Source organism: Natrix helvetica, assembly GCF_964273705.1.
Source record: "Natrix helvetica genome assembly, chromosome: Z".
NCBI classification, from domain to species: Eukaryota; Metazoa; Chordata; class Lepidosauria; order Squamata; family Natricidae; genus Natrix; species Natrix helvetica.
In genome coordinates, this window is record NC_138554.1 from 114,568,347 (window position 1) to 114,587,806 (window position 19,460).

Sequence of the window (19,460 nt, forward strand, 5' to 3'; positions counted from 1 at the left end):
CCACACAAAAAATCAAAGCTATTCAGGATGCCCCCACATGTCGCAATCAAACCAAGCTGCAGGAGTTCCTCGGGCTTCTTAATTTCTACAGTGTCTTTCTTAAACAGAAAGCCACCATTGCTGAGCCCTTACACTGTATCCTGGCTAAGAACGTGAAGTGGTCCTGGGGCAGAGCCAAGGCTGCTACATTTGCCATGGTAAAACGACTCCTGTCGGCTGACTCCTTTCTGGTACAATACAGCCAGACCCTGCCATTGGTGCTGATCTGTGACTTTTTCCCGCTCAGCGTCGGCGCTGTCCTCAGCCACCGCATGCCCAATGCAACCAAGGCCCCTATTGCCTTTTACTCCAGGACCCCGTCTGCTGCAGAGCGGAACTACAGCCAGCTGGACCGTGAGGCTTTGGCTGCAGTGGCCAGAGTAAAGAGGTTCCATAAGTATCTATATGTCCATGACTTCGAACTGATTATGGACCACAAGCCGTTGTTGGGCTTACCGGCTGGGGACTGACCTACCGCCGTGTCATTATCTCCTCGAATGACCAGATGGACCATCTTCCTAGCTGCCTACTCCTACCGTCTCATCCAACAACCAGGCTCCACTTTGGGGCATGCTGACACTCTAAACCACTGCCCGCTGCCTGAACTTCCTGCTGACCCTACCCCTGAGATGCCCGTCCTCCTCATTGACTGCCTGGAGACTGGGCCTGTCTTGTCCACTGATGTTGCCCGTCACTTTGCAAAGGACTCCACCATCAAGCAAATTTTGAACTGGGTGTTGAGGGGGTAGTTCAAGGGGCCTGTTGGGGCTGATTTTAAAATGTATTTTACTAAACACGATGAGTTATCGGTTGTAAATGGCTGTTTACTGTGGGGGACCGGGTTGTTGTTCCACCCAAACTGCACATTTCAGTATTAGAGGCTTTACATGTAGGGCATCCTGGAATAGTCAGGATGAAGTCTTTGGTTAGGAGTTACATGTGGTGGCCTAACATGGACAGGGAGATCGAAGAATGGGTGGCTACCTGCACACCGTGCCAGGAGTCCAGACCAGCTCCCCAAGAGGCGTCCGGTAAGGAGTGGGAGCGACCTCAAACACCATGGTCTAGGGTGCACATTGACTTTGCTGGCCCAGTTCATGGCCAGACATTCTTAGTAGTTGTGGATGCTTACTCGAAGTGGTTAGAGGTAGTCCTGATGACCTCCACAACGGCAGAAGTGGTCATCAAGGTGCTAAAGAGACTTTTCTCTATGCATGGCCAGCCTGACATCTTGGTCTCTGACAATGGGCCACTATTCATGGCCATGCAATGTGAGACCTTTCTAGCAGCTCAGGGAATCGGGCATGCCCTGGTCGCGCCATTCCATCTGGCCTCCAATGGTCAGGCGGAGAGAATGGTGAGATCTGCAAAAGAGGCCTTTTTTAGGATGAGCCCGGTAGATTGGCAGACACAGGTTGACCATTACTTGCTAATTCAGCACATCACACCCAGTGCCACTACTGGGAGAAGCCCCTCCGAGCTTCTCATGGGTCATTGGCTAAGGTCCCACTTAGACCGGTTACACCCCAATTATTCTGCCTCATCGCTCCCAGGCTCCACAAGCAAGATTCGGACTTTTAGCATAGGGGACTCGGTATACGCTCACAACTATGCCAGGGGAACTCTGTGGATTCCTGCCACAGTGATAGGCATCACCGGCCCTCGCTCTTACCCCCTAGAGCTCGAAGACAGTAGGAATTGGAGAAGGCATATTGACCAACTCTGTGGCCACCTCTCCAACTCCACTCTTAGACAACCAGAGGTAACTCCTGCACGAGTTAGCCAAAGCCCAAATGGAGCAAACGCCTACTCCTTTCATGGCCAGCTGAAGCCCGAGGGTACCGGGAAACTTATCTGGTTTTGTTGCACGCCTGCAGTGAGCTCCAAGCGAACTGGCTCCAGAAACTCCAGCCACGGGCTGTGAAAGTTTCCACCAAGCAGAGCTGTGGAGCAAACAGGTCCGTCCGACCTGTCCAAGGAAACCCCTCCTACTGAACTGCACAGATCAGGCAGAGCTACCCAAAAGCCCGCCTACTGCATGACTACGTTACCAGTAGGATTGTTCCATCTAAGAGGGGATGGGTGTTAGATACTAGTACTAACTACAGTGGTTTCCACCAAGGTCCTCTGTTCCAGCAAGAACAGAGGTTTAATCCTATTGGTCTGACCCTATAAAAGGGCTGCTGTCAGACTCAACCTTCGCTGGATTGTTCTCACTTGTTGTACTTAATAAAGAGCTGTTGTTACCATTAAGCCTGTGTGTGCCTATCCATTACCCAATCTAACACTTTCATTTTATTTTATAGAAACATGTAGACACTTTCTTGAAAATAATTTTGGAAATGAATATAAAGTAAAACTACCCCACCTTGTAGAGAAGTATATATAAAATTAGTACAGGCAGTTCGGGCCAAATTTCTGGTCATTAAGTCTTTCTAGTCATAAGTTGAGGCATCTGTCTGATGGAACCTCATTTTACAATAGTTTTTGCACAGTCATTAAGCAAATAATTGCAGTCATTAAGCAACTGTAGTCATATAAGTGTCAACCGATTCTTCCAGCAAAAAAGTGGTATAAATCATGATTATGTGACAGTGGAATGCTGCAACTGATCATAAAGGAAACTGATTAGCAAGCACCCAAAGTTCAATCACATGACTGTGGGTGGTGACATAATATTTTATGGTGGCCAGGAGTGATTTACAGGACTCATTCTAGCCCTGTCTTAATTTTGAATGATTGTTAAGCAACTTGTTGTAAATCGATGACTACCTGCAGATTTGGGCCTTTCCTATGCATGCATATCTTTAGCTCTGAAAACATTCAGGCTTTAATTTATCTAAGATGAATGTTATATTTCATATTAAAATATTCTTAAATAAAACTGATGCAAAATATATTTTTAAAAATTTCCTCAGGATATTAGATAATCAAACTACTGATGAAAATTCAGCATCTCGCCCCACCCTCAGCTATAATAGTAGATGTGTATATAGGATTTTTAGGCTGCCTTGCCTCCTGCTACTGAGGGGACCACCCTGCCCTAAGCAAAATAAATTCTGCATCATGTGCGTTCAGAATCTGAATTTTTGCATATTCTCCACCTCAGTAGGCCTATTCCATCACATTACTCACAAAACCATCAGTAGGAAAAGAATGCAAAAATGTTATCTGGGGCACGTGTGCCATGCATATCAGTGAAAGTATATTTATTCAATTAACAATTTCAAGTTTACAACCTACCTGAAGGAGGTGAAGATGCCTGTATTGAAGAGTTCATTCTTTTACAGATGTAGCCATGCTTCAGTTCACATTGATTGTTTGCCCATTTACCATGTCTACCCTGCATCAATCCACAGTTTTTTCCTGTTTCAGAAGAGGGGCTACCTGTAACAGAGAGTGATTATCCTATCACTGCTTGATGTTCAAGATGATAACATTTTTATCTGTAAGCAAATCAAAACTGATTTTTTTTCTTTATCTGCAATAGCTTTTCGATAACATGCTATCCACATATATAGATCAGATCAAATGAGCCAGCCAGATCAAGTCTGTATATGAGGCAGAACAATTTTTCAAGTCAAGGCAAAGCTTCCATCACAACTGTCATGAGTGACAGGAGTTAGATGGCACATCAGTGAGGAATGGAGCCACCATGCACAAGCCTACAAACTCTACACAAGAGGATTATTACCACATTCAGCTAAACACAGCTGCTGAGTCTCTTTTCAGAATTTTCTCTCAGGGTTAGGGCATCTTCCAGGTGCTCAAAAAAATGGTAACAATACTATAAGAATCTATGTTTATATACAATATACATAATTATAAACATGCCAGCACACTTCTAGAGAAAGTGTCAAAAAACTCAAATACATAATAAACATATGTCAATATTTTATACATGTATTAATCATTATAAGAAGACTGCAAAGTATTATTTTAAATGCTAACTAATCTATTTAAGAAAAACTATTTTGCAAAGGATGGTAAAGAATTTCCAAATATTTTAATCTTAATATCTTTAAATGTTTACAGTTCTCTTTAGGACTTAAGAAAGACTTTATAACTGTATACATTTACCCACCTGGAGCCCAGTTTAAATATCTTAAAGGTTGGTTATTAGTCCACTGCCATCCACTGTCAAAATCTGGATTATTCAAACCAATCCAGTAGTTGGCTTCAAAATTATTTGTTAATCCTATTTGAGAAAGAACATTCACATATTGATCAATTATGTAGATCTGACTGAAGACAGAGAGTCAGATAGAACAGACACAGTACAATTCAATGTGAAGTACAACTATCATCTTTCTCTTGGTTATTTAATTTGTTATTAAATGTTATTTAATCTGCATGAAAACAACCAAGCTCAAAGTGCACTAAGGAGTCCTCAGTTCAACCCTGAGCTACATATATTCTCTTCTATTTGTACAATGAATATTCCTGAGAACTGTGATCAAACTAAATTAAAAAAAACTTGGTAAGGAACTCTTGAAATTTTGGCACTCAGACACATCAGCCATCAATAGGCACATAGAAATAAATCACATTTACATATGATGCAAAAGAGACATTTAAAATTTAAGAAGGAAACAAAAAGACCAGAACACATCTTCTTCAGCCTTAACATCCAGAAAAGGAGAAATTAACACCAAACAATCAAGCAGAAAACAATACCATAATCTAGGAACAATTAAGGAGAAAACCAGAGCCCCATCAACATTGGCAGAGGAAGATACTGTTGTAAACAGGGGGCAACCACTGAGGCTATTAGATAGTCAGGTAGGCAAACAACCAAGCTGAAAGAGCATCAAGGATTCCATAGTTCAACATGAGCTATCGTTACTTATATATTAATGACAAATCAATCATATAAACTTTCATTTTTGGAATTGAAATTCAGCTGATGAATTTCAGTTTGATAAAGGTAGAGGGAAAATGTAAAAAAAAAAGGATCTTTGCAAATGGATTGTTCAAACGGAGATTGTTTGAAAGTGTCTAATATTTTTCATAAGGTAATTGCTCCAGAAGAAAAATGATGCTTTTTATGTGAAGCATTTGAAATTGCTTACTACAGATGAGAAAATATTTATTATCAAGAATCTTTTAGAAGCCTTTCAAGAAATGTTTTGTTATACCTGTCAAATATGCTTGTTCATATAGTTCATTGATGTTCAATAATTCTGAATGTTGTTGCTGACAGCTTTTTCTTGCTTGATCCCATGTTAGAGCTGAGAGGGAATTGATCTGGTAGAGATCTCCCGTCCAGTGATTTTTGATCCAGAAAAAGTCATCTTTTTCATCTGTAAGCGTTATGCAAAATAAAATCAGCTCATTAGTTGCAGAGCCCTGGGAGAATTTAAATGTTTTTTTATTTATAATTTCAATGCATAGTTTAAGAACTGCCAAATACTGAACATAGGTTCTGGCACATTTTAAATGGTGCTTTGCTTCACCAAGCCACATGGTGAAGTAAATCACCTCCCAGCTTATTGCCATATACCTTCTCTGGATAACAGAGATGCTGTATCTGTTCCTGTGTATCATAAAGAAATCCAAGCATCCTTTAAACTTTCTTCTTCGGGACATCCTTGCACAACACTGAACCACCTATCTCATTTTTCTACTACTGCAACATGCTTGTATGGGACTTTAATTGAAAATAGATGTAATTGTAGGTAATTGAGGGTGACTCAGATGCTAAGGCGCTGAGCTTGTCAATCAGAAAGGTCAGCAGTTCAGTGGTTCGAATTCCTAGCGCTGCATAACGAAGTGAGCTCCCATTACTTGTCCCAGTTTCTGCCAACCTAGCAATTTGAAAGCATGTAAAAATGCAAGTAGAAACATAGGGACAACCTTTGGTGGGAAGGTAACAGTGCTCCATGCGCCTTTGGCATTTAGTCAGGCCAGCCACATGGAGACGTCTTCAGACAGCGCTGGCTCTTCGGCTTACAAATGGAGATGAGCACTGCCCCCTAGAGTTGGATTGGATTGGATTTATTGGATTTATATGCCGCCCTTCTCCCAAGGACTCAGGGCGGCGTACAGCATTAAAAAACACAGTTAGGAATGACTAGCACATATGTGCAAGGGGAACCTTTACCTTTACTTTTAATTGTAGGTAGTAATCTAGTAGTCCTTCCAAGAGCTCCCTGTTGAAATGGAAACCAATTGGGTTTTTTCCTTTTAGTTAATTTTTGGCTGAGCTTGCTTTTCAGCAGCAGACAATTGTCACAAGTTTCAGTCTTTCTAGATTTGACATTTAGTGCTGTCCTATCCAATTTTTGTTTATTGCGAAACAAGTCTGGGTGGTGGAACTTACTGCAATTCACATACTGGGATTGAAAAACAGCTCAAAATGTTGCAGTGAAATGAAATAAAGTTGTATTTAGTCATACAAGAGTATAACATCTGACCCAGGTTCAGATATTTCTCCAACCAATTATTCTGTCTTTTTAGCCGAGTTTCAAAACAGGAGGAAAAAATGTAATTATCATGCCTCCAATTATAATGAGAATATTAATAAAAAAGAAGTAAGGAAGGACTAGTTTCAATTTTTAAGAAACTACTGATCAAGAACTTGCTGAGTGAAGGTTTGTAAGATTGACCAATGTAGCACTGATTTTAGAAGTGCTAGCTTCCTTTCCCATTCTCTGAGTCAGCAAATCAGAATAAACAAATACACAAACTACCCAGTGGAGAGCTGGTAAAGCAATTAGAGAAAATTCATTTGTAAAGGGTGTCATGCTAGTTTCTCCAATGAATGATGAAAAAAAAAATACAATACAACTGTGAGAAGTTTGATTCTGATCACTGAAAACAAAACATACACACACACACGTGTGTGTCTGTGTGTGTGTCTCTGTGTGTTTTATAACCGGTTATAACACATAACACATCTGTAGCTGCTTTAAAATAATATATTAGTGAACATGAAACTATTGTAGAATACTTGCTTTTAAACATAGATATATATGTTCCTATGCATGGAAGCCAGCTTGGTCTAATGGTTACAGCATCAGTCTTGAAAGGGGAGATTGTGGGTTCAAATCCCACATTTGCCATAAAAACCAGTTGGATGACTTTGAGCCAGTCAATCTCTCTCAGTCCAACCCACCTCACTTTTGTAGAAAAAATAGGAGCAGGAAGGTATGCTGATATGTCTTCTGTCCTGAATTGATTATAAAAATAATAAAGGTGGAATACCAAATAAATAAATGTATCATCAAATAAGAGTTTACCTTTTACTGGACAATATCCAGTTAAAGAGTCTTTGTCCACATCTGGAGTTGTTCCACACCAAAACCGTTTGTGTTCATCATCATCAACTATGCATTTAGCATACCATTTATTCATATACTTAAAAGGAAACACACAAGGTGCTCCCAAGGAATTGCCTTCTATAGTGAATAGAGCTATTTAAAAAATCAAACATATCCATGTTAGATTGAGAAGTACTGAATTGAGAGTAGCAATGCTATTCAAAAATATCTCAGCATTTAGTTCTGAGGAATGTGTATTATTTGTGTACAATACATGTAACCATGATTACTTCAATAAAGGAACAATTTTTAGAATTTAAGTATTAAAATAAATATATGACATTTTTTCTCAGATTATGTAAAAGACAAGAACTCTACTATATTAAAGAAATACTAGGTAGTAGTATAATTCAAAATTGTATCTTTAGTATCCAATTTATTTCAATTTTCAATTAAAAAAGATTTTAAAAAGAAGGAATAGAATTTAAGTAAGCAAATTCAGCAAGAAGGATAAATATTTGAATATTTACCTTCATATTTCTGGTCACACAAGCTCTTCTTTGTCCCGTAGATCTTCCAAACACTTTTTGTGTTTTTGGATAATATAACCCCATTCTCATGTCCATTTCTGGGATTTAAAAACAGATCTTGATTTACAAGGGCAAATCGAGTGTTATTTCCACATTCCCATTTCTGTAATTCAATGGTTTCGTTGCACGGTGACAGTGTAACTGGACCCATGTTTGATTTTGAAGGTACACTCAGGCATAACTTCACTGCCATATTCAATAACTGATGATCGGATACCCACTTAAAATTTTGCCACTCATTAAACTTGTTGCAGATGTCGAAGGTGAAGGAACGAGATTCTTGAAGTTTTAGGCAAAGTTGAAGATTTTCATTGTATATCAAAAAAGTGTCACTATCTAAAAATGAACCAAATAATAGTAATAATACAGAGTAATCATATTGTTGAGATGATAGATAGATAGATAATGGATGGATGATAGATGATAGATGATATGGATATAGATATATACTATATAAATATAATTTTTCCATGAATAAAATTTGGTTTAGTATGATTAGCTTCTTATTGTGTTATCCATCTCCTATACAACTTAAACATTGAAACAATTCTCTTGGGTGTCATTTATTTAAATTTAGTCCTTTCTGTTTATTTATTCTTAGCACACTATACAAACAAATAAAAGTTTTTTTAAAGGTATATAAAAAAAGAGAAAAAAACTTTATAATGTTAACTTCTAAACTATTATTTTACATGAAATCAATAATTACAAAGATACATTACTATTAAGACAATAACTCAAACATAACTGTAGAAGTGTGACATTATTTTTTACAGAATAAAAAGTAAACAACTGAGTATTTAAATGATTGGAATATAAATACATATATTTAAAAACAATTTAAATAATTGAATAAATATTACCTGATATTTGAAAAGCTGGATGAATGAGAAATAAAAAATTTAGGAACAAAAAAGTAGGCATTGCAAGCAATAAAACATTCCAGAAAACTACCCTGAAATTAGGAACCAACTGAGATAGCTTCTTTTGAGGAACTCCTTTATATATAAGAGCAAAGAAGAAAGAAATATTTACTTCTGCCTTCAATCTTACGAAATGTGTATTGTAATAAGGAGTACTATAAATAGTATTTGATTTCCATGTAACTGGACTTATTTCCACAGAAATTTCTGCAGGAATTTATAACTAACATTAAACACTAACTACTCATCTATCTATACAGTACATTCCTATTACACCACTCTCTTTGAGAATAAGAAACTTTATATATGAATTGAAATAGAGAAATACTAAATGGTAGATAGATAGATAGATAGATAGATAGATAGATAGATAGATAGATGGATGGATGGATGGATGGATGGATGGATGGATGGATGGATGGATGGATGGATGGATAGATGGATAGATAGAAAGATGGATGGATGGATGGATGGATGAATATTTTGTTCTATAACTTTATTGTCACTTTGAATGTACACTAATTGACATGCATTCAAATGAAATTTCATTGCATATAGCTCTCAATGGCTCATCACCTCCAATATACACTAAATAAACATGAAAAAACAAGTAAATAAATTCAAAATTATGCATGTATATCTACATATATTATATGACAAAAACAACATAGTCTAGTATGTGTACATCTAAATGGCAAGAAAAATGAATCTTGTGAGTTTACAAGATGGATATCATAGGGAAAAAAGCTGTTACAGAATCTGGAAGTCCTGCTAGTCCTTTGAAGCCTCCTCCCAGAGGGGAGCCACATAAACAGACCATGAAGTGGGTGTGTGGGGTCTCTGACAATGCTTTGAGCTCTAAGCACATAGCGTTTATAAGCGGTATCTTGAATAACAGGAAGCCAGATTCCTATAACTTTCTCAGCTGTCCTTACCACTCTCTGTATGGGCTTTTTATCTGAGGCACTGCTGCCATAAAACTAAACAGTGTTACAATTTGTTAAAATGCTCTCAATTGTGCCTCTGTAAAAAAATGGCCAGGACAGAAGAAGAAAGATGTGTATCTTCATCCGACGCAGGAAGTGCAGACACTGGTTTACACACTTCACTAAGGATGATGTGTGAAGAGGCCAGTTCAGATTGTTAGTTATCTACACTCCCAGATACTTAATACTGTTAACCACTTCTACAGCCGCATCCATAAAACTGTGGAGTATGACCATGCCAGCTCTTTCTAAAATCTACAATGATCTCCTTTGTTTTATTAACATTTAGTACCAGGTTACTTTTATTGCACCAGTCCATCAGAGCCTTCACCTCTTTCCTATAGCATCATCATTGTCATTGCAGAAAAGACCCACCACTGCCATGTCATCCGCATACTTCACAATATGATTCATAGCAGATTTGACACAGCAGTCATAGGTCATCAAGGTGAACAGTAGTAGACTCTAGACACAGGCCTGTGGGCAACCTGTACTCAAGGAGATGGAAACTTTCCTTCCCAACTCGCACAAACTGGGGCCTATCATTAAGGAAATCCAGCATCCAATTACATAAAGGAGTTTTAAAACCTAATAGGCCCAGTTTGTTCACCAAATGCTGAGGAATGATTGTGCTGAACGCTGAACTAAAATCAGCATTTGCACAATAGTATTCTGCTCTGCCAAGCTAAAGTGAAGTACACAGGAAAGTGCATCATGTATGGAGCAGGTCATCTAATAAGCAAACTGTAATGAGTTGGGAACAGAGGTTTAGTCCTATTGGTCAAAGGGTCTGACAGCTCCCTATAAAAGGGCTGCTGTCAGACTCAACCTTCGTTGGATTGTTCTTACTTGTTGTGTTATAATAAAGGGCTGTTGTTACTGTTAAGCCTGTGTGTGCCTATCCATTACCCAATGTAACACTGGCGACAAAGGTGGGATTGGAAGGCAACCAGGTGAACCAAAAAGAGCATAGCAATATAGCAAGTACATCCAGCCCAGAGCTCAGAGCGAGGCTTCGAACAGCCATTTTTGAGCGGCAAACTCAAAATGCCCTCTGAACACAAAATGGCCATGCATGCCCCACCAACTCCGTATGACCCAGTCACCGAGCACTGGGACTCGTACATGCTACAATTTGACTGCTTCCTCGAGGAAAACGACCTCATGGGCCTTTCTGAAGGCCACAAGAACATGTTCCTCTGATACTGTGGCTGGGAAGTGTTCGAGATGGCAAAAGACCTCTCTGAGCCGACACCACTACAATCAGTCGCCTGGTCAGTGCTCTAGCAGACGCTGAGGACCCACTATGCCCCCAAGCCATCCAAGCACATTCACCGGCATAAGTTTAACATCAGGAACCAGAAAGATGGTGAATTGATTAACAAATACGTTGCAGCGCTCCGCAAGGCCGCAGTGTACTGTGAATTCCGAGACCTGGATGAGCTGATTCTGGACCGCATAATTTGCAGTGTGCAGGACATTAACCTACAGAGGAGGTTACTCGCTAAATCTAACCCCACTCTGCAGATCGCCTTAGACGAAGCCAGGGTCAGCTGTCAAATTTACTGAAACTCTGCAATGCCAAAGCACTCCACAAGACGTGCGAAAGAGTACATGCGTACAGCGCGAGGCTGCAGAGTCCGAAAACTCAGAAGGCGAGGAAGATGACAGCTGCCACATGCGCATTAGCTGTGCCCAGCCGGCGTGCAAATTCAAACCACGTCTCCCACCTTGCACTATCTGTGGAGGAGACCATGCCAGATCAGCTTGCCATTTCTGTGACGCAACCCGCCACCACTGTGAGTGAAAGGGGCACATCGCAAAGGTGTGCCAGAGCGAATTCCATGACACTGCCTAGCAACCTAGAAGTGCACCAAGCCGCCAACCATGGCACAGCCAAGGGGGCCTGGAAGAAGCCACCATGGTGTCCAGGGGGTGACGACAGAGTCACCCACCACACATCAATTGGCCAGGTCCGCACCAGTGGCCAAAAAAGCTGAAGGTCACAGTCCTCATCAAGGACTCTCCATGCGAGATGGAGATCGACACCGGGTCATCACTGACCATCATGCTGTGGACCTTTGGACCACACGGCGTTGTTGGGCTTACTGTCTGGGAACCAACCTACCCCAGTGTCATTATCTCCTCGAATGACCAGATGGACCATCTTCCTAGCTGCCTACTCCTACCGTCTCATCCACCAACCAGGCTCCATTTTGGGGCACGCTGACACTCCAAGCCTCTGCCTGCTGCCTGAACTTCTCGCTGACCCTACCCCTGAGACACCAGTCCTCCTCATTGACTGCCTTGAGACTGGACCTGTCTCGTCCAGTGATGTTGCCCGTCACTCTGCAAAGGACTCCACCATCAAACAACTTTTGAATTGGGTGTGGAGGGGATGTTTTGCCAAACGCGATGAGTTATCGGTTGTAAATGGCTGTTTACTGTGGGGGGACAGGGTTGTTGTTCCACCCAAACTGCGCATTTCAGTATTAGAGGCTTTACATGTAGGGCATCCTGGAATAGTCAGGATGAAGTCTTTGGCTAGGAGTTCCGTGTGGTGGCCTAACATGGACAGGGAGATCAAAGAATGGGTGGCTATCTGCACACCGTTCCAGGAGTCCAGACCAGCTCCCCAAGAGGCACCCGGTAAGGAGTGGGAGCGACCTTAAGCACCGTGGTCTAGAGGCCGGTGCACATGGCCAGACATTTCTCATAGTTATGGATGCCTACTCAAAATGGTTAGAGGTAGTCCTGATGACCTCCACTACGGCAGAAATGGTCATCAAGGTGCTAAAGAGACTTTTCTCCATGCACGGCCTGCCTGATGTCTTGGTCTCTGACAATGGGCCCCAATTCATGACCATGCAATTTGAGACCTTCCTAGCAGCTCAGGGAATCAGGCATGCCCTGGTCGCACCATTCCATCCGGCCTCTAATGATCAGGCAGAGAGAATAGTGAGATCTGCAAAAGAGGCTCTCTCTAGGATGGGCCTGGGAGATTGGCAAACACGGGTTGACCACTATTTGGTAATTCAGCACATCATACCTAGTGCCACTACTTGGAGAAACCCCTCCAAACTTTTCATGGAGCTTCCACCAAGCAGAGCTGCGGAACAAACAGCCCTACAAAAATGGAGCAAACACTCACTCCTTCCATGGCCAGCTCAAGCCTGAGGGTACCGGGGAACTTATCTGGTTATGTTGTAGGCCTGCAGCGAGCTCCGAGTGAACCGGCTCCAGAAGCTCCAGCTGCGGCCTGTGAATGGTTCCAGGAGCTTCCACCAAGCGGAGCTACGGAACAAACAGGTCCATTTGACCTGTCCAAGGATATCCCTTCTACTGAACTGCACAGGTCTGGCAGAGCTACCCAAAAGCCCACCTACCTGCGTGACTACGTAACAAGTAGGATTATTCCATCCAAGAGGGGAGGAGTATTAGATACTTGTTCTAATTATAGTGGTTTTCATCAAGGTCCTCTGTTCCAGCGGGAACAGAGGTTTAATCCTATTGGTTGAGGAGTCTGACAGCTCCCTATGCTGTCAGACTCAACCTTCACTGGATTGCTCTCACTTGTTGTATTTAATAAAGCGCTGTTGTTACTGTTAAGCCTGTGTGCCTATCCATTACCCAATCTAACAAGTCAAATGTAGGGGGAAGGCATGAAACCATATACTATTTATTCAATCAATGACTGACAAAATGTGAAAATATATGACATAAAAGGAAAATCAAATGAATGATATAAAATACTAGCATAACAAGGATTTTCTATTATAAAAAATATATAATACTTTCATGATGATATCAATTACACCTGCAAATATAAACCTAAAAATGTTACAATCTATTGGTAAAAATACACATTACCTAAAACAAAATAACTAATGTGATAAATTTGAAATATTGATTGTTTTCATACTATTATCCATGAATAATATGAAATAATCAGGAAGCTATCATAAATCCTTATTTTACTTTTCAGTGATGATCCTTTTCTTTATTATCCCTCACTTCCATTGCATGCTACTTTTAATCATTCAGCCACCAACTTTCTATAATTCAAATTTATTTCTTACTTCCATTCCATTCTTTGTGATTTGCCAGAGGAAAACTTCGGTTTTCTTACCCCATTCTCCCTACTCCTTACTCCTTTCCAAATATTATTCACTCCATTTATATACTGTTCTTTTTTCAAGCATCTTATCAATTAATATCATAAATACATAAATATTAATAAAATATTCAAAATGGAACAATTAATGAGAATTAACATACAATCAGCCTCATAAGCCACCACTTACAAACTCTTCATTTCCTGAAAGGTGATATATTTTCTGGTTGGTTAGATATAAGCAACAGTATTTTGGCTTCAAATGTGTTTTCTGGATTAAAGACCTTAGGTTGCATAGAAAAATTTGAATATACTTGCCAAAATATGCCCCAAACCACCATTGCTATTGTTACTATTACTATTACATTTACTATTGTAAATGAGCCTTGTGGGATAGTGAAATTAAGGCTGAAAATCGGGTCTGCTCTTTCCTTTTCTTTCTTTCTTTCTTTCTTTCTTTCTTTCTTTCTTTCTTTCTTTCTTTCTTTCTTTCTTTCTATTTCACTAAAAAGTATTGTATGATAGTCATCCAGAATATCTAATCCCATTGATTTCTATTCCTTCTATTGATTCAGTACAAAGGCAGGGTACCAGTGCCTCCATTGTTCTGTTGACAGAGGTGGGTTTCACATAATTTTACCACCGGTTCGCTGTGCACCGAAGACCTTCTGCGCATGCACTTTGCTTGCACGCATGGCTTTTACATATGCACATAGCTTAGAAAACATGGCTAAATAGGACGACATAGAGCCTGGTCGGGTCGGCAGGCCCATCCGCAGGTCACCACTACCAGTTCATCTGAACCAGGTCCGAACTGGCTGAATAACACCACTGGCTGTTGAGCTCTACTGAACTATGATCCTCCTCATACAAACTGTTTTTATCTCTTTCCATCCTAGCCATCTCTTGGGGCATTGAAGGGGCTTTAAAGTCTTTGTCTTCAGTTTTATATTTCCTCCTTCTTTCCTGAGTTAGCACGTGTAATTTGGTGATCTTTTCTTTTCCAGCTGGCTAGTCTTCACACATGATAAAAAATTATGTAATTGTAGTTTGCAGGGTGCTTCAGGTCAACTCTCTCTTTTTCTTGATTGAATGGGGTTTCATATATGATCACTTTCTTGGCTGAAAGTCCCTGGGTTAGCCATTTCAGTCTGAACCAGCATCTTATATCTTTGCAGACTTGGCCCCTGCTACATACATAAAGGTATGCACTAATCAAGTAATGATCCATCACAGGTCCTTTGCATATGAGAAAGATGTCTGCTCCAACACCTCTGTATTGGCACTCTAATTCTCTGCAATGACTTTCACCCAGATCTCAGGTAGATACAGCTGGATTCCTATGAGCAATAGTGTACACAGTTAATCTGCAGTTTCTTGACCTTCCTTTTTTCCATGTCTTCCAGAGACAATTCTGGACACTATATAGGTGTTTTACAAAGTGACATAGACATTTTTTTACTGTTTCACATTTACATTCAGGAATTCAAAAAGAGTACAATGCTTTTGGACTATCTAAGTATGCAGTACCTTAATTTATTCCACCATCTTCAGGGACACTTACTAGGTGTTTGTAAACTGAAAATGATTATCATATATTTTGGTGTTGTATATAATGTCACCCAACTCAAAGTCTTCTTTTAGAATGCAACATTTACCTCCTCTTTCCATCCAGGTCCCTTACAAGTTTTCAAAGTCCAGATTTCTATTCCTGATATTTTATTCTCATTCACAATCATCAGCTTTAGAGCTCAAATCTATGGAAATTCTTGTCTTTTCGATGTTTACCTATCTCATTTGGCAAAACTTTTTGCCAAAACTCTGCTCAAAGACAAAATGAGGACTGCTAAAAGTCACATATGGACATTCTAGGAATTTGCCATTAACAATTCTGTCTGAAAAAAGACCTGTTTAAGTGTAGGGCAGAAACTGCATTGTTTTCAAAATCATTTACCTTAAGGAACAAAAAACAAACTTTTCACAAAAAGTATTTTGTAAGTATTTTTAACATATGGGTGGAATAAATTACAACCAAGTAGAATAATATGCCTTCTTTGTTGTTCAAAGCTCAATGAGGTTGTCTGTCAATGCAGATGCCAAAGTCCTGTAAGGCACAGTAAGGCAGACATTCATTTTATTTGCAATACAATACAATACAATAGTAGAGTTGGAAGGGACCTTGGAGGTCTTCTAGTCCAACCCCCTGCCTAGGCAGGAAACCCTATACTGGTTCAGACAAATGGCTATCCAACATCTTCTTAAAGACTTCCAGTGTTGGGGCATTTACAACTTCTGGAGGCAAGGTGTTCCACTGATTAATTGTTCCAACTGTCAGGAAATTCTCCTTAATTCTAAGTTGCTTCTCTCCTTGATTAGTTTCCACCCATTGCTTCTTGTTCTACATTCAGGTGCCTTGGAGAATAGTTTGACTCCCTCTTCTTTGTACCCTGAGATATTGGAACACTACTATCATGTCTCCCCTAGTTCTTCTTTTCATTAAACTAGACATACCCAGTTCCTGCAACCATTCTTCATATGTTTTAGCCTCTAGTCCCCTAATCCTCTTTGTTGCTCTTCTCTACACTCTTTCTAGAGTCTCCATATCTTTTTTACATCATAGCGACCAAAACTGAATTCAGTATTCCAAGTGTAGCCTTACCAAGGCCTTATAAAGTGGTATTAACACTTCACATGATCTTGATTCTATCCCTCTGTTTATGCAGCCTAGAACTGTGTTGGCTTTTTTGGCAGCTGCTGCACATGGATAGCTCATATTTAAATGGTTGTCCTCTAGGACTCCAAGATCCCTTTTACAGTTACTACTATTGAGCAAGGCACCACCTATACTATACCTGTGCATTTTGTTTTTCTTGCCTAAATGTAGAACCTTACTCTTACTCTTATTATTAAATAGCAAGGTGCCTTTAATACTTTACTTGCTTTATATTTTTTTAATAATATGTTAATTTTTTAAAGAATTTTATTGGTTTTTAACCATTTATGGGAAAAGGTAAGAGGATATATAAAAAATTTTGGCAGCTCCCACATTACTGATAGAAATCCATCCAAATCTCACAGTTTTTACAATCTTAAAAACAAAAGATAAAAGATAAGCAGAAAACAGAGTCTTATTCTATGTTGTCAATCGTGTTCAATCATTTTCCTTTGTCACTTTCTAGAATATCAACAATTACTGTTATTTCAAATACTTTTATTTTTGTGACCTGAGCCTTTTCGATATTGCTCTTTCCTCCCTGTCCCCAGGGGGAGCCACAGCCCCACCTCCTTCTTGTCTTGTACCTTGCTGTCCTTTTCACTACCTTCGCTGTGTTTGTCCTCTAGGAGGGAGGGATACTTTTTAATGAAGGCTTCAGCCTCCTGCACTGTATTGATTCTAATCCTATTTCCCTCCCAGAAGATCAACATTCCCTTTGGCAATAACCATCTAAACCAAATTCCTTTATTGTATAATTTCTTTGATAAGGAGGAATACTTCCTCCTTCTCTCTCTTATCTTTTTCGGAATCTGCTTAAGAATGGTAATTTCTTCATCTTTATATTTCAATGGTCTCTCCCTTTGGGTCCCATGCACCTCGTCCCTTGTGGTCCTCCTGAGGAATTTAACATGCAGCTCCCTTGGAACGTTATGACTTCTAACTTATGAATTTATCCTATAAACTAGATCGATATCCCACCACAGCTGTTTTTTTATCTCTCTTAATATAATCTGCTAGAATTGTACTCATAATATCCTTAAGGTCTTCATTTTCTGTCTCTGGTAGGTTCTGGAATCTGAGAAAAAAGGATATTCTTTCAAATTCTATTTTTGCCAAAAAGTTTTCCAGTTCTACATTTCCCTTCCAGACTGCTTTAATCTCTTCCCCCAGCCCAGCTGCTCCCTCCTCTAACACCACAATTCTCTGTTTATTTTCTGCAATATGATGTTTAACATCTCTGAGTTCCTCTTTAAGGTCTGTCATTTCTTTTTTCAACTCATTTTGACCCCTCATAAGTTCTTGAAACATTTGGGAAACAGATAGTTCTTTGGGGCCTTCTCCAGTCCCTTCTTGCTGCAACAGTGAAGTAATTTTTGTTTGTTTCATGCTTGGACTGGAGGTGGCAGATGAGGGAGCTGAAAATGACTTGTCCGTCAGTGGTTTCTTGGGCCACATTTGTCTGAAATTCAGAGATGTGTATAAGTCTTTTCCAAAGATGATGGCATCTGAGGATTGTGCAGCTGTGCCGATTCCGAGGAGCAAACAAATCCGAAAGTGAAGCACTAACTCTCCTTCACAGTTCCAAGGCACTGAGGCAAACCAGAAGAAAGAAAATCGGATAGTCAGAGTTCAGGAAGACCATGTATCAGGAGAGGTTCCGGTCTCCCTCTGAGAGAGTAATAAAGCAGTTCCAAGGTTTTTTTTTTTGAAGGTAGTTTCAAAAGGCAGACTTCATTTGTGAATATACAAACAAAGAAGGGTGGGCGCCATCTTGGCTCCTCTTTTCACAGGGAGAAGAAACAGAGATCTCTATAAGACTTTTAAAAGGAGAACAGCTCAGCTATCATCTCTGGCAATTGTGATAACGATCTTTCTCAGTTAGTTAGTTCAAGTGACGAGTCAGCCTTTGTTCTCCCTCCATTCCAATATAGAGAGAGATAGTTCAAATGCCACTTAATCTGAGGGGGGTAGAAAGAAGAAACACCCCCCCTCTAATCTCCATTCAAGTAAATTGAACACGAATTTACAGGAGTCTGCTGCTTTTCCTTTAATGACGATTGAAGAGATCAGGATGAATCCCCCACCCCCAGGATCCAGCCACACTTCTCCAGATAAACTCTTTCCTCTGGAGCCATTCGGCAAAAGGACGGACAGCCCAAAGCTGTCCCGCACCCCCCCTCTGCTCCCCGGCTCCTAGGTGAAGCTGAAAAGCACCCTTGCCGGCTGCTGCCGATTCTGGGGGGCTTCAGCAAGCCACCCTTCAGCGGGGGACCCCTCCAAGGCCCCCTGTGCTCCTTACAGAGCCAACCGGGGAGACGAGCAGCGGACAACACGTCCGTCACCAGCAGGAACCGGAAGTGATCTTCAATAATATGTTAATTTAATGGCATGAAATTAGAGAGCTCAGGAAGACGTCCAAAGTAGTCTTGATCTGCCTACAAGACATTCCTATAATATGGGACAGCCATATACAAAATAGGTAAGATCTTTGTAATAGTAAAAAGGAAGAGGCCTACCCAGCAAGTGGTCCAATTGATTGAAAAGTGACTTCTTTGCTTCTTCTTTTCTTAAATAAATTATTCTATCTGAAATATGACCACTTTATGACCCATCTATGTAATCTTGAGCTGCAGCTGATTTTGAGGAGGGATCTGCAAGCCCTCTAGGTCTCATCCAATGAAAGGAGAACCAGACACAAGCTAACTAGTTCTGATGGTGAATTGGCTTTATGTTCTATGCATCTGAAGGAGAAATGTACATTGTGTGTGGGATTTAAAATTCTAATATGCATAGGGTCATGGTATCCAGCAACAGTGATTTGACTGCAGAT

At 40.2% G+C, this 19,460-nt stretch overlaps 1 protein-coding gene across 1 annotated transcript in view; it reads right to left on the bottom strand.

Annotated features, from left to right (window-relative positions):
* LOC309401934 (macrophage mannose receptor 1-like) overlaps positions 1-8,868 on the bottom strand; it is a 46,146-nt gene extending 37,278 nt beyond the window's left edge. The window contains exons 1-6 of the mRNA XM_081971312.1: positions 8,755-8,868; positions 7,832-8,227; positions 7,281-7,454; positions 5,178-5,342; positions 4,124-4,237; positions 3,283-3,426 (exon numbers count right to left, since the gene is read on the bottom strand). Of these exons, the coding sequence (XP_081827438.1) occupies positions 3,283-3,426; positions 4,124-4,237; positions 5,178-5,342; positions 7,281-7,454; positions 7,832-8,227; positions 8,755-8,815 (1,054 nt within the window). The 5' untranslated portion in view covers positions 8,816-8,868. The remainder of the gene's footprint in view (positions 1-3,282; positions 3,427-4,123; positions 4,238-5,177; positions 5,343-7,280; positions 7,455-7,831; positions 8,228-8,754) is intronic.
* Positions 8,869-19,460: the final 10,592 nt, after the last annotated feature.